The sequence below is a fragment of the Leucoraja erinacea genome, chromosome 12, assembly GCF_028641065.1.
Source record: "Leucoraja erinacea ecotype New England chromosome 12, Leri_hhj_1, whole genome shotgun sequence".
Classification (NCBI taxonomy): domain Eukaryota; kingdom Metazoa; phylum Chordata; class Chondrichthyes; order Rajiformes; family Rajidae; genus Leucoraja; species Leucoraja erinaceus.
The window spans coordinates 46,417,156-46,441,256 of NC_073388.1; the positions used below are offsets into that span (position 1 = coordinate 46,417,156).

Consider the following 24,101-nt stretch of genomic DNA (forward strand, 5'->3'; position numbering starts at 1 on the left):
ATGCTCCAGGTGTGGTCTCACCAGGGCCCTGTACAACTGCAGAACAACCTCTTTACTCCTATACTGAAATCCTCCAAATATGGTAACCTATGAATTACATTGACTTGAGGACATTGGTTTTGTCTTTTTGCACTATTAGTGTGTGTGTGTGTGTGTGTGCGTGTGTGCGTGCGTGCGTGCGTGCGTGCTCGCTTTTCGCTCACACACACACACACACACACACATATATAATAGGCAGACAAAATTGCTGGAGAAACTCAGAAGAAGGGTTTCGGCCCTAAACGTTACCTATTTCCTTCGCTCCATAGATGCTGCCGTACCCGCTGAGTTTCTCTAGCAATTTTGTCTACCTTCGATTTTCCAGCATCTGCAGTTCCTTCTAGAACATTATATATATATAATATATATATGCTGAATTTTTTCTCATTTATTACAGTGTACTATGTTTACATATTTTTGTTGTGCTGCTGCAAGTAAGAATTTTATTGTTCTATCTGAGACATATGAAGGTAAAACACTCTTGACTCTAGAAATGCCCACACAATGCTTCTTGTCGTCATAGCATTCAGCCTGTACTCGGCCTGTTCAGATAACATCTTATTAAGTGGACTGTTTCCTTCCTCAAGTGTTTGACTGCAGTTACTCCCAGTTCATCTTGCTGTGGTACGACCCTCCTGAGGATAAGGCCGACCAGCCACTCTACCAGGTTCTACTGCGTGAGTTTAACACTGCCGTGGATTATGCATTGGGCAAAATCAGGGATCTGAACTTCACCAGAATAGAAATTGGATTGATTCAAATCCTCACTATCCACTTACGAAATGTCAAGAAGAAAAGTAAGAGGTATGACATGTTTTTTTTTAAATCTGGGGTGGGATTGTAACAGAAGAGAAATTATGAGCAAATATAAAACACCGGGGAGTTTCCTTATCTTTACTGCTTGTGTTTTCAAGGGAATTTCTATTGCATTTTTTATCCATTCTGTCATTTCTAATCTCTCCCCATCACAACCCGTCTGTGTGTTTATCAAAGATGGAACTATTTTCATTGTTCCAATTTCTGATATTTATTATATCCTGCATGTGGCGCAGCTGGTAGAGCTGCTGCCTCACAGAGCCAGAGACTTGGGTTTGATCCTGACTTCAGATGCTGTCTACGTGGAGTTTGCTCGTTCTCCCTGTAATTGGATGGGTTTCCTCCAGTGCGCTGGTTTCCCCCCACATCCCAATCCTGACCTCGTATGCTGTCTGTGTGGAGTCTGCAAACTTCTCCATGTGAGTGTATGGGTTTCCTCTGGGTGCTCCTGTTTCCTCCCACATCCCAAAGTCGTGCAGGTTTGTGGGTTAATCGATCTCCGTAAATTGCCCCTAGTGTGTAGGGAGTGGATGTGAAAGTGGGATAGCATAGAACTGTTGTGAATGGGAAGGCACTGCAGATGCTGGTTTACAAAAAAAGACACAAAGTTCGAGAATAATTTTGAAGGTAGGAAAAAATGCTGGAGGAACTCAGCGGGTGAGGCAGCATCTGTGGAGAGAAGGAATAGGTGACGTTTCGGGTCGAGACCCTTCCTCAGACTCGCCTATCCCTTCTATCCATAGATGCTGCCTCACCCCCTGAGTTCCTCCAGCATTTTTGTCAACCTTCGATATTTCCAGCATCTGCAGTTCTTTCTTAAACAGAGTAATTTTGCAGGTCTGAATAAGGTCCCAACCTGAAATGTTGCTTATTCATATTCTCTAGGGTTGCTGCCTGACCTGCTGAGTTACGCCAGCACTTTATGTCGTTTTTAGTGTGAATAGGTGAATGATGGTCAGAGTGGACTCGGTAGGCCAAAGGGTCTGATCCATGCTGTATATTTCAGTCAATATGTGAACTGATGAAATAACTGCTGGTACAAAAAGTGTGAAGTGCTGTAAATATGCAACAGAGAAACAAATTGTTTCAAGTTGATCACCTTTGACCAGAATTGGGGAAAGTTAAGGGGCTGTCCCATTTGTATTGTATTGTATTGTATTGTATTCAAATTTATTGTCATTGTCTCAATTTGAGACAACGAAATGAATTTCCCTTACAGGCAGTATCATAAAAAAATCACAAAGAAATAATAAAAATAAATAATCAATAAATAATAAAACATATTAAAAATAAAATTGAAATTGAATTAAAATTTAAAAAAAGCACAAACACAGAAAGTCCAAGACACAACATAACATAAATGGCACCAAGGTGAGGAAGGCACCATAGTCCAGCCAGCCTCCCCTCCGTGTTCATCCGTGGTCGGGGCCTTCCGAGCACCCGCAGTCGCCGCCCCGGGTGGCCCGATGTTCAGGCCCTCACGCCGGACTGGTGGAACGCCGACGCCGAACCCCGACGGTGAACATCCTCCTCCTCAGCGGCCCGGACCTCCTGATCAGCCGCCTCCCGCTGCCGGAGTCTGCAGCTCCTGAGTCCACAGGCCGAGCCGGGCAGAGTCACAGGACCCCGCGCTGTCCATCAGCGCCGCCCGCGTTGGGAGCTCCGCAAACCGCAGCTCCAGGATGTCGGTGCAGCTGGTCCAGCACTCCGGGCTCCAGACGGCGACCCCCGGTAAGGCATCGCCAGCCCCGCGATGTTTCAGCGCTGTCCCGCCGCTGCTGGAGCTCCGGTCGATCCCGGCAGGAAAGGCCGCGCCAATCCAGGTAGGTAGGCCGCTGTGGGGGGAGGGGGGGGGGCGAGGACGCGACTCGAATAATAGTCGCGTCCTCACCAGGAAGCGGCTGAAGGACGGTATCCCCCGCACCGTGCCCTCTTCCCCCACATAAAAACACCAAAAAAAACCAAAAAAACACACTTTAACATAACTAAATAAACAAAAAAACAAAAAGATACCGGGCTGTAGGTGGAGGCTGCTGGCACCAGCGCCACCGGAACTACAACATTTGGGCGACGAGGTCGTGTAATTTGAGTGCCAAGGACACGTAAGTGGGACAGGCCCTTTAACCATTACAGTCAGTCAGTTGTTAAACCTGAACCACTGATAGCTCCTTGCTTTAGCCAGCATTGTAATCCCTGGCACATCTGTCACCTGCTGTGAAACACCACTGGTGGATCATTGGATTTTAATATTGCGGACAAGATTAGTTCTTGTTATCCATTCCTAACTGAGCATCCTACAAGGCTATTATTCCAAGGGCAAGTAAAGGTTGTCCAGTGGGTTTGAAGTAATATATAGGCCAGACCAGGCTGGGGGTGAGCCGAGGTTTACTAACTCAAAGGGCATGAGTGAATCGGTGGTAGAGTTGCTGCCTTATAGTGGCAGAGACCGACTGGAGTGCAATCCTGACCGGGAACGGTCTGTACGGAATTTGTACGTCTCCACATAACCGCGTGGGTTTTCTCCGGTTTTCTCCCACCTTCCAAAGACGTGCAGGTTTGTAGGTTAATTGGCTTCTGTAAATTGTTGGATACAAATGTGTAAGATAGAACTAGTGTATGGGTGATCGCTGGTCAGCGTGGGCTCGAATGGTTTAGTTTCCAATCTAAACTAAACTAATCCATGTCTGAGGTAGATACTTTCTCGTGCATAAAGTCAAAGTCACATTTATTTGTCACATGCACCAACTAAGGGACAGTGAAATGAATTTGCCAGCAATGATACAGTTGAAAAAAGAACACACAATACACAATGGAATTCAACACAAACATCCACCACAGCATTCTTCACTGTGGTGGAAGGCAACAAAGTTCAGCCAGTCTTCCTCCCTTCTTCATCCGTGGTCGGGGCCATAAACCCTCCGTAGTCGCCGCTATGGACGGCCGGATGTACGGGCCCTCTCGTCGGGATGATTGAAACTCCGACATCGGGACGGTCGAACGCACTCCGCAGCTTGGCGTGCCCACTGGAGACCGCGGTTTCAGGCTGCTATAGGCCGCAGGCCGGTGGTCGGAGCTCTTCTCCGGCGATCCCCAGCAAGGGATCGCCCCGCTCCGCGATGGAAAAGTCCACGCTGCGCCCGCTGCTGAAGCTCTGGGCCCGACTCTGGGAAAGGCCGCGAGAGGGAAGGCGGAGAAGCAACATGGGAAAAGTCGCCTCTCCGTCGAGGAAGTGACTGAAAAACAGTTTCCCTCTCTTTCCCCCCCCCCCCACACAAGATACACCGAGGGACACCAAAACAAATATTTGGACACATTAAGAAAAGTCGAAATAACAAACACGCTGCTAGCGGGGCAGCTAAGAGAGAATCAAGAAATATAGGATTTGGACAAGAGGTGAATAAGGCACAGGATACACAATGATCTTCATGCCTCTGTTTCTATTTAATCATTTGGATTTAAGTTCCTAATCTGGCTTGCTGCGATTCAAGCTTGTGTTACCAAGGCAACGGTCAAGGTCTCTGGATAATGGTATGGTGACTTGACCACCATGATCCCTGATCTCAGTGAAACATGTTCTGTCCCTCTCAAAAAACATATATTGTTAAGTTAAAAAATTTAACTTTAGTTTAGTTTAGTTTATTGTCACATGTATCGAGGTACAGTGAAAAGCTTTTTTGTTGCCTGCTAACCAGTCAGCAGAAAGAAAATACATGATTATAGTCAAGGTGTCCACAGTGTACAGATACATGATAAGGGGAATGATGTTTAGTGCAAGATAAAGTTCAGTAAAGTATAGATAGTCTGAGGTAGATGGTAGTTCGGGACCGCTCTCTAGTTGGTGATAGGATGGTTCAGTTGCCTGATAACAGCTGGGAAGAAACTGTCCCTGAATCTGAAGGTGTGCGTTTTCACACTTCTGTACCTCTTGCCTGATGGAAGAGGGGAGATGGGGGAGTGACCTGGGGTGAGACACGTCCTTATGCTGGTGGCCTTACCTTTATTCCCAGAACTAATAACCCCCAATGAAACCGCTGCATTTTCCTTTACAATGCCACCACTTTTTGTCACCTTTCATGTCCTGTATAACCTTCAACTCAGAACGCTTCTCCTTTCCCTCGTGCATTTTGAAAGTTCTTTCCATTCCTATCGCTACAGATTTGGAACCTGCCCACCTGGACATTTAGCCCAATCTTTATGCTGGGAAACAAGGACATTTCAAGAATGAGTGAATAAAGAATTTCCCCATTCTCTTGCATGCACTTTGGCCGGGACACGATGGGTTAATTTTATCGCTGCCAATGCAAGTTGCTTCCCGTTGATAATAATTATTAGAACTGTGGTTTCCACCCCAGCTTTTGTCAGAGAAAATGTTGTCTTGGATCAGAACTTGATTGATGCAAGTCCCGACATGCGACCATGCCTGTAATAATCTTCCTCAGTCTTTGTTGCTTAAAGACTGTTGTAGACAGAATCTTGGAAAAGCGAAACAGAGAGGCAGGCTTGGTAACTCCTGGAGAGTGCTCTGTCATTCAGGTAGACTACTGTGTATCCTGTGTCTCATAAACCCCCTGCTCAATTCCTACATCTCGTCATTCCCTTTGACCTCAGCCGTGAATAGATTTTATAATGCAGCAACCTCTGTCCTCTGCGGTGAAGATTTACAATTCACTGCACGGAGAACTTTCTCCGTCGTCCTATATAGTCAAATTCTTATCCTGGGGCCACCCTTTGTAGCAATGTTACAAAATTTTGAGATTTAAAAAATCAAGTCTGCAATTTATCCCATCAGTTAAAGCATAACAATAAGTTTAATTTGACACCTAATTCACTTTCATATCTCAAGTAATAAAAAGTTATGGCCATTTTCATACTCGGAAATTAGCATCTTGTTCCCTATTGATTTTCTATGGACATAACAAAAAAGCTGTGATCGTGGACAGTCAAAAGCCCATAACCTTCTTAAAAATTAAGAGAACTGAATGAAATTTTCAGTTATCATAGATTGAAGCATTCTGAAACAAATATAAAATAATCTTACTTGGATGACCTGAAATTAAAGCATATAATTAGTTAGTTACCCAATTGTAGCTAATTTCAAACTTCAATCACTAGATCTAAACATCTATCCATTTCTTAATAAATGATTAACATTTTTAAATAGCCCAAGTGTCCAAATAATATTCACAAATAATTCACAATAAAACATGATTTTTAAATCTCATTTACATCAATTTATAGGCCAAATGGAAGGAATTTAGTGTTCATTTGCTGTAAATTAAAGTCAATTTAAATCGGCTTTCTAGTGGGTTCCTGTGAATGCGCTGGTTTAGAACGTTCACATTGCGCTGGATTTGTGCCCTCAAATGCCCAGAAAAATACTGCGGGATATAAAGAGCCCAAAATGAGCTACTCGCTATAGAAAACTTTATTTACAGGGTTATTTACAAGCCCCATTTAATGTAAAAATAAGGTACATACCTTTAATTGTTTGCTTTATAAAACCCTGGGGCTGCGAGAGGTTGCGGAGTGAGAGAGTGATTTTTAAACTACTATAAATATTATACAAGGCCATAAAAACTAATAATACCTTTTGCGACGGGGTCTTTCAGCGATTCTCCGTTAATGATTTACTAGGCTGAACATTTTCGATTGGAACAGCCTAGTAAAAATCGCGTTTTAAACCCGCCCCCTCTAAACAGCGCCAAACTCACACACACGGGGTGGGGGCAGATGCTCAGCCACGATTCAGGTAGGTTTTGTAACATACCTACCCTTTGTGAAACTGGAGGAAAGGAATATAGGTGGAAGGGGACAGGGGGGGAAGGAGACAGGGAGAGGTGGGTGTGCATCCAGGTGGGGCACAGGGAAGAGTCAGGAAAGAGGCAAGAGTGTTTTAGTATCACATGCCCCGAAACGGAACAATGAAATTCTTACTTGCGGCAGCACAACAGGTATGTAAACATAGTGTTCTGTGGGAGGAAAGCAGAGCATCCAGAGAAATTCCACGCGGTCATAGGGGGAACGTTCAAACTCCATAGAGACAGCACCCATAGTTGGATTGAACCCGGGTCTCTGGCGCTGTGAGGCAGCAACTCTACTGCTGCGCCACCGTGCCATGGTTGTTGGCATTAGTCATCGTGAGGAGAGGAGCTGAGACGAAGAAAGAGTGGGACTGTGCTGCATCTGTTTGTAACAATAGCACAGGACAACGTTGCCTATTTCCTTCGCTCCATAGATGCTGCTGCACCCGCTGAGTTTCTCCAGCACTTTTGTCTACCTTCGATTTTCCAGCATCTGCAGTTCCTTCTTAAGCACAGGGCTCAATGTGTCTCAATAGTGCAAGTGCAAAATATGACTAATTCAATGATTAATTTTCCTTGAGGTGTTGTGATTGACTGAAAGATACAGCATGGAAACAGGCGCACCGAGTCCACGCTGTCCATCGATCACCCGTTCACACTAGTTCTACGTTATCCCACTTCCTCATCCACTCCCTACACACCAGGGGCAATTAACTTGCAAACCTGGTCGTCTTTAGGATGTGAGAGGAAACCAGAGCGCGTGGAGGAAACCCACGTGGTCACTGAGAGAACGTGCAAACTCCACACACACAGACAGCACCCGAGGTCAGGATCAAACCCGGGCCTCGGGCAATGTGACGCAGCAGCGCTACCTGCTGTGCCACTCGGGTAACTACGTATAGTCTTGTATATTAAGAAATCTATTTCGGTTTGGTTGCAAAGATCTCGTCATCGTGTGTTGCAGGGAGAAGGTTTTCCAGGATCGACAAGGCGAGGTGTATTTTCTGAGGAGAACTGCCGATGTCCTGATACATAATCTGCTTCCAGAGACACTGTGGAAACAAGACTGTTACCAGAATGTGATGAGGGAAGTAATTGCACTGAAAGGTAAGTATCTACACTGGCTGAACTAAAGGCTGAAGCATGGTTAATACTCAGGTCACCCGTTATGTCATTGCACCGTACAGAAACAGGCCCTTCGGCCCACCGTGTCCATGCTGCTTATCTATACCAGTCACGTTTAGCCATATTTGATCTGTAGCTCTGGATGCTCTACGTGCTTGTCTGGGCGTTTCTGTAATGCTGTGGGTGCATCTACCATAACTGCCTGTGCAGAAAGCAACTGCAGATGCTGGTACATCCCGAAGATAGACCCATAGAGTCCATCGTACACACCAGGGACAATCTACAGGCGCTTTGTGGTTGCAGCTCCTAGACTGTGGAACAGCATCCCCCTTCCCATCAGAACTGCCCCCTCCATCGACTCCTTTAAGTCAAGATTAAAAACTTATCTATACTCCCAAGCCTTTCCTGACATCCACTGAGCGAGGGCTATATGTATATATGTATAGAAACATAGAAAATAGGTGCAGGAGTAGGCCATTCGGCCCTTCGAGCCTGCACCACCATTCAATATGATCATGGCTGATCATCCAACTCAGTATCCTGTTCCTGCCTTCTCTCCATACCTCCTGATCCCTTTAGCCACAAGGGCCACATCTAACTCTCTCTTAAATATAGCCAATGAACTGGCCTCAACTACCTTCAGTGGCAGAGAATTCCAGAGATTCACCACTCTCTGTGTGAAAAAAGTTTTCCTCGTCTCGGTCCTAAAAGATTTGCCCCTTATCCTTAAACTGTGACCCCTTGTTCTGTATGTAGTTTGTTTGTTTATACTATTCTTATAACAAATGTAAAGCACTTTGGCCAACGAGAGTTGTTTTCTAAATGTGCTATATAAATAAATGTGACTATGGCTATGACTACAGAAGCCAATTAACCTACACCTTGCAGGCTGAGTTATGCCAACACTTTGTGTCTATCAACCTTAACAAACTCTTCAGCATGTGCGTTTGAGATTCCCACCACGCTCAGTGTGAACATAATCCCCCTCGGATCCCTTCGGATCCTCCTGCCTGGCACCTTTTACTTATGCACTCTCGTTTTTAGTCATCCACTCCATTAGGGGAAGACAGATTCTAACTATCCGTTCTACCTATCCATCTGATAATTTTGTACTTCGCCATCATCTCATCCCTCAGTCCTTTCCATTCAGGGGAAAGCAAACAGCCTAACCAATCTTTCGTTATAAGCAAGGTGCTCCAATCCAAGAAATGTCCCAGTGAATCTCTTCTGCACCCTCTCCAGCTTAATCTCGATCTGACATATATAATATGGGCACATCATTGTACAGTTGACAATCTCTGATCTCTATATTCATAGTACAGATGCTTCCAAAATCGAATGCTTGTGAATTGAGAGTTCCTGCTGAAATGGATCATGATTTCCCCGACTTTTTTTCACACATTTTGCTCACGATCCCCCACTCTGCTTTGGTTATAGAATAGAGAACAGTACAGAAGGGAGACACAAAATGCTGGAGTACCTCAGCGGGACAGACAGCATCTCTGGAGAGAAGGAACGGGTGATGTTTCGGGTCGAAACCCTTCTTCAGACTGGTTAGGGCAGTGGTTCTTAACCTAGGGGTTGTGACCCCTCATTTGGGGCTTTGCAGGGGATCATGAAGGGGACGCAAATAACATCGATTTATTGAGCCCATGTTTAGGAACCTAACAAAAGTACATACCACATACAGTGTTTTGTTCGCGTATGCGCGTACTGGTGCCAACAAGGTTAAGAACCACTGGGTTAGGGATAAGGGAAACGAGAGATATAGATGGTGATGTGGAGAGATATAGAACAAAGAATGAAAGATATGCAAAAAAGTGACGATGGAAACAGGCCATTATTAGCTGTTTGTGAAGTGAAAACGAGAAGCTAGTGTGACTTGGGTGGGGGAGGGGGGGGGCAGAGAGAGAGGGAATGCCGGGGCTACCTGAAGTGAGATAAACCAATGTTCATACCACTGGGCTGTAAGCTGCCCAAGCGAAATATGAGATGCTGTTCCTCCAATTTGCGTTTAGCCTCACTCTGACAATGGAGGAAACCGAGGACAGAAAGGTCTGTGTAGGAATGGGAAGGAGAATTAAAGTGTTCAGCAACCGGGAGATCAGGTTGGTTCAGGCGGGCTGAGCAAAGGTGTTCCGCAAAGCGATTCCCTCTCTCTCTCTCTCTCACTCTATCCCTCCCCCACCCAAGTGGCACTAGCATCACATTTACACCCAACAAAACAGCTTACAATGGCCTGTTTCCTTTATCATCGTTACTTTTGTGCATATCTTTCATTCATTGTTCTTTTTCTGTCCACATCACTGTCTATATCTCTCGTTTCCCTTAAAACTAAACAGTCTGAAGAAGGGTCTTGACCCAAAACGTCACTCAGTCCTTCTCTCCAGAGATGCTGCCTGTCCCATTGAGTTACTCCAGCTTTTTGTGTCTATCTTCGGTTTAAACCAGCACCTGCAGTTCCTTCTTACACATTTTTACATAGAACAGTACATTACAGGAACGGGCCCTTTGGCCTACAATGTCCGTGCTAAATTTGATGGTAAGGTAAACCAATCCCCTTTGCCTGCACCTTATCCATATCCCCTGGTCTAAATCAACCTTGTTACGAGCAGAGATGAGGAATAAGGAGATAAGGATAACAGAGATAAGGGTAAATACAGAAAATAAATGTGTTCTAAAGAGTTTACTTTGTATGTATTTACACCACATAGACACAATATAGAATAGAATAGAATAGTTTCTTTATTGTCATTGTAACATGGACCATGTACAACGAAATTTAAAATGTCAGCCAGTCAGTGCACCATTCAAACATTTCTAAAAGCTAACGATACATACAAGGTAAAATAATAAAGATAAACAACTAAATAAATATCACGAACACAGCACGCATGCACACCCAACCCTCCATCCTTCTGTCGATTTCACAGTTACCACAGTCCCTTAGTATGTATCGCCCCTGCGTTCCTTGGCAGCTACATTTAGTGCTTTTATAGCAGTGGGGTAAAAACTGTTTTTTAGTCTGTTCGTCCTTGTCTTTGTAGATCTGTACCATCTGCCTGACGGCAACAGTTCAAACAGGGAGTGTCCGGGGTGGGAAATGTCCTTTATAATACTCTGGGATTTTTTAATGCAGCGGGAACTGTGTAAGTCCTCCAAGGTAAGGAGAGGGCAGCCGACAATCCTCTGGGCGTTGTCAATGGCCCTCTGGAGCGCTTTCCTCTGAGCCGCTGTGCAGCTGGTGTACCACACGCATACACAGTATGTTAGTATGCTCTCAATGGAGCACCGATAAAAGGACAGCAGCAGTCTCTGAGTGATGTTGTTCTTCCTGAGCACCCTCAGGAAGTGCAGTCTCTGCTGGACCTTTTTCAGCAGCGCAGTGGTGTTCACGCTCCACGTCAGGTCCTCCTCAATATGGATTCCCAGGAAGCGGAAATCCGCCACCCTCTCTACACAGTCCCCTCTGATAGTCAATGGTACCATGTCCGTTTTGTTCTTCCTGAAGTCTATTATTACTTCCTTTGTCTTTAAGGTGTTGAGGAGCAGGTTATTTTCTTCGCACCACACTGTCAGCTGCTCCACCTCATCCCGGTAGGCGTACTCGTCCCCCCCGGAGATGAGTCCCACCACTGTAGTGTCATCCGCAAATTTGACAATGGTGTTGCTGTGGTGGGCGGGGGTGCAGTCATGTGTGTAGATGGTGTAGAGCAGGGGGCTCAGTACGCAGCCCTGTGGAGAGCCGGTACTGAGGCTGAGGGCCGTGGATGTGTGATGGCCCACTCTGACTCTCTGGCTGCGACCCGACAGGAAGCTATTTATCCACGTACAGGTGGAGTGTGGAAGTCCCAGGTCCCCCAGTTTGTCCACCAGTTTGTGGGGAAGGATGGTATTAAAAGCAGAGCTGTAGTCCACAAAGAGCATCCGCACGTAGCTCCCCCGCTGCTCCAGGTGAGACAGTGCAGCATGGAGAGCTGTGGCTACAGCGTCCTCTGTGGATCTATTTGCTCTGTACGCAAACTGGTGGGGGTCAAAGCTTCGGGGCAGAAGTGATGTGATATGACCCCGGACCAGTTTTTCAAAACACTTCATCACCACTGGTGTGAGTGCGACTGGCCGGTAGTTGTTGAGGCTGGAGATGTTGTTTTTTTTGGGCAAGGGGACTATGGTGGAGGACTTCAGACAGGGTGGGACAGTGGACTGGGCCAGAGACTGGTTAAAAATCCTTGTAAAGACTCCAGCCAGCTGGTCTGCGCAGTCCTTCAACACGCGTCCAGATACGCCGTCAGGACCAGTAGCCTTCCTTGGATTGATGGCCCGCAGAGTGCGCCTCACCTCATGCTCCTCTATCTTGAGGGTTAGGCTGCTGTGGACCATGTGCTGTGATGTGGCTGTCTCGGGTGGCTCCACTTCAAAGCGAGCAAAGAAGTGGTTCAGCTCCTCTGCCAGCGAGGCGTCACCTTCAACAGCTCCAAGGTTGGTCTTATAGTTGGTGAGATACTGGATCCCCTGCCACACCTGCCTGCTGTTATTACTGTCCAGGTGGTCCTCTATCTTCCTCCTGTACCTCCAGGAGGAAGATATCCTCCAATATCACATATAAATGACCTTTGAAATATATGCCATGGTTAAGGATTGACATTGGTTGGGAACTATTTTTTTTTTTTATTTTTTTTTTACAACAAAATGTATTCAATTATTAAAAATAATATTTACACTCCAATAAAACAAGCCAGAACCCACCACCATAAATACAATACAAACATATATCCATAATAAACTATTATACAATTATGATACAATCCTTATTGAGGATACATTCAACACCCTGCGGAGCCCAGTGGTCCTGGAACTCCCTCAGGGTGCCCACAGACAGGGCGTATTCCCTTTCTAATCCCACGGACGTAACCCCGGAAAAGAGGCAGGCAGCTGGCTCGGGTCGGAACTATTATTGGAATCCTGTTCAGTCTGTAGGGACTTGGCCCAGAGATTTTGCGCCGTGTTGTCTTGCCTCATCTGTAACCGTCAGCTCCCGCTCACTGAATTTGATCCCTCTGCTGATCAGCCAAGGCCATGCACTCAGGACCTCCCTCCTCATCCCCTCCCACCTCCCCTCCATCTCCCCCTCTCTCTGTATGAACAGCAAGCAGAGGAAAGCCATGCGCAGGTTAAACCTAGCTCCGCCATTCCAAGCAATCAGGATTAACCCTGCACTCCGATGCACGTCCCCATCCTGTTTCGTAAACACATTTATTCACTCTTTAGCCACAAAAGCTATTTCACCAGCTTTGAACACAGCCAGCAGATGGAGCTGTGTCCTCTAGAGGACTGGGAGTGGCCAGAGGTTTGCACTCTGAACCTCATCAGCTCACAATGGAAACTGATACCTAAATATGCCCCTTGCCTTTTGGGAAAGTCACATTATATTGAGGCGGTGAGGGGGAATGACAATTACGCTAACTGCCTCTTAATCCAACCAGTGAAGATTTGGTTGAGCTGTGTGTTCATCTAACAACAAGCTGTTAAATGATAGATGAAGAGATTGCTAGGTTTCTGCGCACAAAACACTGAAAATTGTACAAGTGGAAATATTCGTCAGCATGGTATCTCGATGCTTTTCAGGGGATGGTTTGGGACTTGAATTGGGATGTGTGTGCAGTCAGAACAGGTGGATTTAAAGTTAAAGTGAGGTTAATGTTTGATCAATAACCTGTGCAGCTGGTTGGTCCTGCATGATGTGAGCCGGCGGGAGTTGGAGTCGGAGTTGGGGGGGGGGGGGGGGGGGGGGGGAGAGAGAGATGTCTGCCCATTGTTCTTGGAACTCCATCTTTCAGTCCAAATCGGGAGGTTGCTACATTTGTCTTGTGTAACTCTCATTTGGGTCATCCCTTCAGTTTTCATCTCGCCTTTATTTCTTTTGTTCTTCTTGTCTCTTCCCTTGTTACTTGCCTCCACACTTTTCTCCCTCCGTTTCTGTGATTCTCACTTCCAATCTCCAAACACAGATGGATTCACTTTTTGTTTCCCTCTTTGGCCAGGATCCTCATCCACTAAACCTCCTTCCGGGCACGCTACTCAAGGGTTTCAAAGGTTCAAAAGTCTGTTTATTGTCACGTGTACCAATTAAGGTACAGTGATATGCAAAATTACCATACAGCCATAGCAACAAGACACACAACTACATAAAAGTCAACATAAACTTCCACCACAGTGGATTCCCCACATTCCTCACTGCGATGGAAGGCAATAAAGTCTAACCTTCTTCCCTCATTCTTCTCCCGCGGTCGAACCATCCACGGTCGGGGCGATCAAAGCTCCCGCAGCCGGCGGTCGAAGCTGCTCTGTCAGGGCGGTTGAAGCTCCTGCGGCTTGGAGTTCCCCGAAGTCGGTCTCTGACCAGAGACTGCGAGCTCCATGATGTTAAAGTCCCGCAGGCTCCCGTGTTGGAGCTCAGCAGTCAATCCCTGGCAAAGGGATCGCGAGCTCCTCGATGGTAAAGTCCCGCAGGCTCCCCGCGGTGGAGCTCTCGGTCGGCCTCCAGCAAAGGCCGCCAACTCCTCGATGTTTGGCCGCAGTGCGGATGGAGATACGATACGGGAAAAAAATTGCATCTCCGGTGAAGTAAGAGATTAGAAAAAGTTTCCCCCAACCCCTCCTCCCACCCACCCCCCACGTAAAACAAGCAAAAGGACACTAAAAGCTTACATTTAACACATACTATAGGTATGTTACAAAACGTACCTGAATCGTGGCTGAGCATCTGCTCCACCCCGTGTGTGTGATTTTGGCGCTGTTTAGAGGGGTCGGGTTTAAAACGCGATTTTTACTAGGCTGTTCCAATCGAAAATGTTCAGCCTAGTAAATCATTAACGGAAAATCGCTGGAAGACCCCGTCGCAAAAGGTATTATTAGTTTTTATGGCCTTGTATAATATTTATAGTAGTTTAAAAATCACTCTCTCACTCCGCAACCTCTCGCGGCCCCAGGGTTTTATAAAGCAAACAATTAAAGGTATGTACCTTATTTTTACATTAAATGGGGCTTGTATATAACCCTGTATATAAAGTTTTCTATAGCGAGTAGCTCATTTTGGGCTACTTTTTTATTACTTGAGATATGAAAGTGAGTTAGGTGTCAAATTAAACTTATTGTTATGCTTTATCTGATGGGATAAATTGCAGACTTGACTTTTTAAATCTCAAAATTTTGTAACATTGCTACATACTATTAAAACATAAAGAAAGGGACAGAGAGACTGTTGGCGAGGCAACCATTGCCGGCGTCACTATTTGATCAATATTAAATGATCCATGGGGTGGGGATGGTCTGATGGTATCCTGAGTCCATTTAACCCATTTATCTAAGTCTGCCGCTGAGGACTGGCCACAATTTTGGAACATAAAGTGGGCTGCGTTCGCCTTGGCGACACTTGGCTTTGTCACTTCCCCATTTCTGTGACGCATCCATTTACTCGAGTGGATGGAACCACATATCTTTTAAGGCTTCACATAAAAAACAAGCCCTTCGGCCCACCAAGTACGCACCGACCAGCGACCCGCTAGTACTGTCCCACACACTTGGGACAATTTGCAATCTTTACTGAAGCCAATAAACCTACAGACCTGTAAATCTTTGTGGAGTGTGGGAGGAAACCGGAGTGCCCTGGGAAGAACAACAAGGTCATGGGGAGAACATACAAACTCCATGCAGACGGCATTAAACCCGAGTCTCTGGTGCTGTAAGGCAGCAACTCTACCGCTGCGCCAACATGCTGCACCAAACAGTTTAGTTCACGGAACAGTATACAAAAGAGAATTTCACTGTTCCTCGGTACATGTGACGATAAGTTATGCCCCTGTCCCACTTAGGAAACCAGAACGGAAACCTCTGGAGACTTTGCGCCCCACCCAAGGTTTCCGTGCGGTTCCCGGAGGTTGCAGGTGGTTCCCGGAGGTTGCAGGTAGTGGAAGCAGGTAGGGAGACTGACATAAACCTCCGGGAACCGCACAGAAACCTTGGGTGGGGCTCAAAGTCTCCAGAGGTTTCGGTTCAGGTTTCCTAAGTGAGACGGCATAAAAGTACCATTGAAGAGATTGCTCAGTTTCGGGTTAGCATTGTGCGTAGTTTGGTGGAAAGGGTAAACTCATTGTCAAGTTGATCCCTTACTTCTTCTGTTGATCTCTGACAGCTTTGGAGGAAACGATCAACACAGTTTGTGACGCGGACTTCATCAATCAGTCATTGATCAGGTTTCTGGACCGGGCCTCGCTCGCCCCTGAGGGAAAGGATTCCATCCCAGAGGTTCCTGCCATCACTGAGACAAATATTGAACCCATTCCGTGAGTAGAGAGATGGCAATGCAGCCGAGAAATTCTGTGTCCCTGGACTGGAATTGTTTGTTTTTAGAAAGGTTCCCTCGATCTCTGCCCTCTCCCCCCCCCCCCCCCCCCCCCCCCCCCCCCCACCCCCCCATTCCCCCCCCCCCCCCCCCCCCCCCCCCCCCCACCCCCCATCCTGCACCCAGCCCAAAGATGATGTCCCTGCACAAGATGTAGTCAGACCACGGGATGGTCAGCCAAACATCACAACTCGGGAAGGTACTAGAATCGGGACCCTTAAATGTTGAGCCATTCACCTGTCTGCCACCGTTACTGGACAGTCACCAGGGACAAAGGCCAGTATTGTGCCTCCTTAATCCATGATGAGAAAGGCCTGTAAGATGTGGCGAGGCCTGGCTGTATCGTTCAGTTCCATGCAGAGTTGGACTGGATGAACTCTTCCATTCAATGGTTAAACCCATTGGCTTCATGGATAAATGGACGTTGGCTTCATGGTGAAATGGACGTGGGCTTGCATGGTGCTGAAGTAATGTTCCTCCAGAGCATTATGTCAAATACGGTGAATATTAGACAAGGCCTTGGAGAGAACTTCCTAGTCTTCATCACGTTCGTGCCACGTAGACACCTTATCCACAAAACGGCTCCCAAGGATCCCGACTAGAAACGTCACCCATCGTTTTTCTCCAGAGATGCTGCCTGACCCGCTGAGTTACTCCAGCACTTGGTGTCTATCTTCAATTACTACTGTATTGGTGGGGCAGATAGTTTAAGAAAGGAAAGCCAGGACAGCTCTAAATAAAATACAGATGGTTCCCATTGATAGCAGAGTCAGGAAACAGAGGTCATGGAATGGGAACCTGAAGAAACATAGAAAATAGGTGCAGGAGTAGGCCATTCGGCCCTTCAAACCTGCACCGCCATTCAATATGATCATGGCTGATCATCCAACTCAGTATCCTGTACCTGCCTTCTCTCCATACCCCCTGATCCCATTAGCCACAAGGGCCACATCTAACTCCCTCTTAAATATAGCCATTGAACTGGCCTGAACTACCTTCTGTGGCAGAGAATTCCACAGATTCACCACTCTCTGTGTGAAAAATGTTTTTCTCATCTCGGTCCTAAAAGATTTCCCCCTTATCCTTAAACTGTGACCCCTTGTTCTGGACTTCCCCAACATCGGGAACAATCTTCCTGCATCTAGCCTGTCCAACCCCTTAAGAATTTTGTAAGTTTCTATAAAATCCCCCCTCAATCTTCTAAATTCTAGCGAGTACAAGCCGAGCCTATCCAGTCTTTCTTCATATGAAAGTCCTGACATCCCAGGAATCAGTCTGGTGAACCTTCTCTGTACTCCCTCTATGGCAAGAATGTCTTTCCTCAGATTAGGGGACCAAAACTGTACGCAATACTCCAGGTGTGATCTCACCAAGACCCTGTACAACTGCAGTAGAACCTCCCTGCTCCTCTACTCAAATCCTTTTGCTGTGAATGCTAACATACCATTCGCTGCAGAATTGATACAGCAGGCACTGGGGGTGGAATGCACTGCCAGCAGTAGTAGTGGAGGCTGATTCAATCCTAGCATCCAAAAGGAAGATGGATAGGTGTCCAACTTTGCCGGGATCTGGGAAGAGTGTGTGTGGATTGGCCGGGATTGCTCTTGTGTTGATCCCAAACAGACTTAACAAGCAGAATGAGTGATTTCCCAATCGATTTCCCATACAGCCATTAGTCATACAGCATGGAAACAGGCCAATCGGCCCAACTCATCCATGCCGACCTTCTTGGCTAGTCCCATTTACCTGTATTTAGCCCATATCTCTGCATTGAGTCCTCTTGGCCAGACCCCCTTCCCCCCCCAGTATGTGGTGTGTCGGTCTCTATGTCTGTGCTGGGATGGTGAAGCGAGGGTTTCCAGCGCTCCCAGCACAACCATAGTGATATGTTCTTGTTTTTGTTCATCGCAGAGAGCGAAATCAAGCCAAGGAGACAAAGAAAAATAAACCGAAGAAAAAATGTAAGTGTTTCAGCTAAGAAACATATTTATGATCTTTCTCCGCCCCAACTAGCCTCTACTGCGGGGTTCCACAAGGTTCCAGCCATGGCCCCATTCTCTTCTCCCTGTATGTGCTCCCCTTAGGCCAAGTCATTCAAAGGCACGGCATTTCCTTCCACTGCCATGCAGACGATACACAACTCTATCTCCCCCTGAAGCCCAATAACCGATCTAATCTACTCGGCTTTATCCACTGCCTCGAGGATATAAAGTGCTGGATGGCCCAGAACTTCCTCCAACTAAACAAGAGTAAGTCATCCTACTCGGCCCCTCGGACTCAATCAAAATGATAGCAGGCAGCCTCGGAAGCCTTACCCCACTACTCAAACCTCACGTCAAAAACCTTGGTGTGATATTTGACTCCGCGTTGAAATTTAACAAACAAGTCAATGCCGTGGTAAAAGCTAGCTTCTTCCAGTTTCGGACGATAGCTAAAATAAATCAATTCCTCCACTTTGACGACCTCAAAAAGATCATCCACTCATTTATCTCCTCCCGCCTTGATTACGAGAGTTTCAGCCAATCATTCCTGTCCCGCCTGCAATCGGCCCAAAACGCCGCAGCGAGACTCCTGACGGGCACCCGAAAAAGGGACCACATCGCCCCGATTCTGGCCTCTCTCCACTGGCTCCCTGTGCGGTTCTGAATCAATTTCAAGTTCCTTCTTTATGTATACAAAGCCCTTAACGGGCTCGTCCCCACCTACATCAAAAATCTGCTAACCCACCACACCACCTCCAGGTCCCTCAGTTCGGCCGACTTGGGGCTACTGACCATCCCGCGGTCTAGGCATAAGCTCAGGGGCGACCGCACTTTTGCGGTTGCAGCACCTAGACTATGGAACAGCATCCCCCTTCCCATCAGAACTGTTCCCTCCATCGACTCTTTTAAGTCTAGACTTAAAAATTATTTCCACTCTCAAGCCTTTCTTGAGATCCTCTGAGGAGCGCTGTATGTATGTATTTATTGTTGATCTATGTACCACTGTTTGTAGCATGTTAGTACCTGCACCAATGTAAAGCACTTTGGTCAACGAGAGTTGGTTTTAAATGTACTATAGAAATAAAATTGACTTGACTTCTTTATAAAACACTGTCCCTTTTGTGGACTTGAATAAGGTTTGATCTGCTTTTTAGTTACTGTCTGAGTGAGGGGAGACAGTCAGAACCTGCTTGTCAAAGACTAGAAAGCATAGCTTCAAGGTGAGAGGGGCAAGATTTTTTACACAGAGAATGATGGGTGTATGGAATGCACTGCCAGGCGTGGTGGTGGAGGCAGATACAGTGGCTTGCAAAAGTATTCATACCCCTTGAACTTTTCCACATTTTGTCATGTTACAACCACAAACGTAAATGTATTTTATTGGGATTTTATGTGATAGACCAACACAAAGTGGCGCATAATTGTGAAGTGGAAGGAAAATGATACATGGTTTTTCAAATTATTTTATAAATAAAAAACTGAAAAGTGTAGCTTGCAATAGTATTCAGCCCCCTTTACTCTGATACCCCTAAATAAAATCCAGTGCAACCAATTGCCTTCATAAATCACCTAATTAGTAAATAGAGTCCACTTGTGTGTAATCTAATCTCAGTATAAATACAGCTGTTCTGTGAAGACTTCAGAGGTTTGTTAAAGAACATTAGTGAACAAACAGCATCATGAAGCCCAAGGAACACACCAGACAGGTCAAGGATAAAGTTGTTGAGAAGTTTAAAGCAGGGTTAGGTTATAAAAAAATATCCCAAGCTTTGAACATCTCACGGAGCACTGTTCAATCCATCATCCGAAAATGGAAAGAGTATGGCACAACTGCAAACCTACCAAGACATGGCCATCCACCTAAACTGACAGGCCGGGCAAGGAGAGCATTGATCAGAGAAGCAGCCAAGAGGCCCATGGTAACTCTGGAGGAGCTGCAGAGATCCACAGCTCAGGTGGGAGAATCTGTCCACAGGACAACTATTAGTCGTGCACTCCACAAATCGGGCCTTTATGGAAGAGTGGCAAGAAGAGAGCCATTGTTGAAAAAAAGCCATAAGAAGTCCCGTTTGCAGTTTGCCACAAGCCATGTGGGGGACACAGCAAACATGTGGAGGAAGGTGCTCTGGTCAGATGAGACCAAAATTGAAGTTTCTGGCCTAAATGCAAAACGCTATGTGTGGCGGAAAACTAACACTGCACATCACTCTGAACACACCATCCCCACTGTGAAACGGTGGTGGCAGCATCATGCTGTGGGGATGCTTTTCTTCAGCAGGGACAAGGAAGCTGGTCAGAGTTGATGGGAAGATGGATGGAGCCAAATACAGGGCAATCTTGGAAGAAAACCTGTTAGAGCCTGCAAAAGACTTGAGACTGGGGCGGAGGTTCACGTTCCAGCAGGACAACGACCTTAAACATACAGCCAGAGCTACAATGGAATGGTTTAGATCAAAGCATATTCATGTGTTAGAATGGCCCAGTCAAAGTCCAGACCTAAATCCAATTGAGAATCTCTGGCAAGACTTGAAAATTGCTGTTCACAGACGCTCTCCATCCAATCTGACTGAGCTTGAGCTATTTTACAAAGAAGAATGGGCAAACATTTCAGTCTCTAGATGTGCAAAGCTGGTAGAGGCATACCCCAAAAGACGTGCAGCTGTAATTGCAGCGAAAGGTGGTTCTACAAAGTATTGACTCAGGGGGGCTGAATACTTTTGCACGCCATACTTTTCAGTTTTTTATTTGTAAAAAAATTTGAAAACCATGTATCATTTTCCTTCCAGTTCACAATTATGCACCACTTTGTGTTGGTCTATCACATAAAATCCCAATAAAATACATTTACGTTTGTGGTTGTAACGTGACAAAATGTGGAAATGTTCAAGGGGTATGAATACTTTTGCAAGCCACTGTATATTAGTGGTATTTAAGAAGCTTTTTGATAGGCACATAGATATGGAGGGATATCAGTCATATGCAGGCGGATGAGAATAGTTTATCTTGACATCACGTTCGGCACAGGCATTGTGGGCTGAAGGGCCAGTTCCTGCACTGAGCTGTTCTAAGTTCCATTTATTTTGGTTCTCCTCTTCATTCTGGAGATCAGGTCCAGCATACATTTGATGGTCTCCCTCTGCGTTGTAATATTCTACATTTTCAATTCTTCTGTATTAACCTTCAAATATTTGGGATCCAAGACAAATGTGAGCATAGAAATCTATTCCGTGAGGCGTCCGATCCATGATCTCACGGCATGACGTCATCCATTATCCAGATTCCTCATTCACCATGCTCAGCAACTCATCAGGTCTTTGCTGAAGACTACACTTACACCTTAAATAATGCCATTTGGCAAGTACATGAATAGAATAGGGTGAGAGCAGAGGTTCTCAACTTATTTCGCCCCCTTCGCCCAGGCAACTATTCGAAAGTAAATTCACCCCCACCCTGTTTTGTTCAGTAATTTGAGTTTACACTTCTACCATAATAAAGCAACTGACAAAGGGGAATTTTTCAAATACTGTTTTTAACATTATTATTTTGTTTCAGAATCAACAAACCTACCCCCTGGGGGTAAATTTACCCCACGTTGGGAACCCTTGAGTTCAAGGGATATGGGGCAAATACAGGCAAATAGGATTAGCCTAGGAGTGGTATCTTTGCCTGCATTATTGAGTTTGGCCGAAGGACCTCATTGCATGCTGCGTGACCCCATGACTCCATTACACGTTGACCAATTATTTTGCGTTTTGCCCCCTCATTACGCTCCAGCTTTAGTTCTTGCTCTAAATCGTGATCCGTAACTTCTCGGACAATGGACACCTGTCTTGCCTGTAACAATTTCTTTCAAACCTTCCATGGTCAGGTCAACTCTGGCTGCACCATTCTCTTCTCAATTGACGCTCCTGTTGCAATGTAATGCAGTTCGCTCGTTTGTCTTATGCCATTTAATTTTGATTGCAATATTTGCTCTGTTCAAGTCATTAGTTTGCTGAAAAGATTAAAAATCCTCAAGAAATCCAAAAAGAAGATGGCGATTGAAGCAACTGACATGGATGAAGTTGATGGAAATATAACCCACCAATTCAGATCCATCAACCATGCGGACGATGATTCTGTGGAAGATAATGATTTTGATCCCTCCCACGAGGTTTGTGACAGCCCCTCTAAAGGTCATTAGTTGTAATGTTGGTGTCTTTCTATTTAAAGGCCAGAAGAAGTACAGGGAAAAAATATTTTCTTGTTCTAGCTTTTGAAATTCTTTAAATGAAGCAATGTCTAAAAAACTCCTGCAAGATGTGGATACAAGGAACTGCAGATGCCGGTTTACAAAAAAGACACCAAGTGCTGGAGTAACACAGCGGGTCATGCAATATCCCTGGAAAACATGCATGGGTAACGTTTTGGGTAGGGATCCTTTTTCAAACCCGACAAGATAGATCCCGACCTGAAATGTCACTTATCCATGTTCTCCAGAGATGTTTGGTTTAGTTCATTGTCACGTGTCCAGAGGTAGCTTTTGTTGTGTCAGCGAAAAGACGATACATGATTACAATACTCGAGCTGTCCACAATGTACAGACACATAGAAACATAGAAAAATAGGTGCAGGAGTAGGCCATTTGGCCCTTCGAGCCAGCACCGCCATTCAATATGATCATGGCCCACTTTTCCCCACATCCCTTGTTTCCTTTAGCCCCTAAGAGCTAATTTAACTCTTTTGAAAACATCCAGTGAATTTCCCTCCTCTGCCTTCTGTGGTAAATAAAATCCACAGATTCACAACTCTCTGGGTGAAGTTTTGTCCTAAATTGCCTACCCCTTATTCTTAAACTGTGACCCCTGGTTCTGGACTCCACCAAATTCAGGAACATTTTTCCTGCATCGAGCCTGTCCAATCCTTCTAGAATTGTATATGTTTCTGCACGATATCTTCTCATCCTTCTAAATTCCAGTGAATACAAGCCCGGTCGATCCATTCTTTCGTCATATGTCATTCCTGACATCCCGGGAATTAACCTGGAGAACATATGCCACACTCCCTCAATAGCAATAATGTCTTTCCTCAAATTAGGAGACCCAAATTGCACACAATACTCCATGTGTGGTCTCACCAGGGCCCTGTATAACTGCAGTAGGACCTCCTTGCTTCTAAACTCAAATCCTTTCACAATGAAGGCCAACATGCCATTAGCTTTCTTCACTGCCTGCTGTACCTACATGCTTACTTTCAGTGAATTATGTAGAAGCACACCCAGGTCTCGTTGCACCTCCCCTTTTCCTAATCTGACATCATTCAGGTAATAATCTGCTTTACTGTTCTTGCCACTAAAGTGGATAACCTCACGTTTATCCACACTATACTGCATCTGCCATGCATCTGCCCACTCACCCAACCTATACCAAGTCGCCCTCCATCCTCATAGCAGTGCTCACTGCTACCCAGCTTTGTGACATCCGCAAACTTGGAGGTCACATTTAATTCTCTCGTCTAAATCGTTGATATATATTGTAAATAACTGGAGTCCCAGCACTGAGCCTTGCGGCACCCCACTAATCACTGCTTGCCATTCTGAAAAGGACCTGTTCATTCCTACTCTTTGCTTCCTGTCTGCCAACCAGTTCTCTATCCATGTCAATACCCCAATACCATGTGCTCTAATTTTGCACACTAATCTCTTGTATTGGACCTTGTCAAAGGCATTTTGAAAGTCCAGATACACCACATTTACTGGCTCTCCCATGTCTGCTTGTTGCATCCTCAAAACATTCCAGATGATTTGTAGGGATGATTTCCCCAACACAAATCCATGCTGACTTTGACCCATCCCGTCACTGCTTTCCAAATGCGCTGCTATAACATCTTTTACAATCGACTCCAGCATCTTCCCCACTACCGATGTAAAGCAAACTGGTCTATAATACACCATTTTCT

The 24,101-nt window shown here is 45.7% G+C and overlaps 1 protein-coding gene across 1 annotated transcript in view; it reads left to right on the top strand.

The window, feature by feature from the left end:
- si:rp71-46j2.7 (uncharacterized) overlaps positions 1-24,101 on the top strand; it is a 69,722-nt gene that overhangs the window by 12,435 nt on the left and 33,186 nt on the right. The window contains exons 3-7 of the mRNA XM_055644048.1: positions 627-843; positions 7,621-7,763; positions 15,973-16,123; positions 18,094-18,143; positions 22,148-22,317. Of these exons, the coding sequence (XP_055500023.1) occupies positions 627-843; positions 7,621-7,763; positions 15,973-16,123; positions 18,094-18,143; positions 22,148-22,317 (731 nt within the window). The remainder of the gene's footprint in view (positions 1-626; positions 844-7,620; positions 7,764-15,972; positions 16,124-18,093; positions 18,144-22,147; positions 22,318-24,101) is intronic.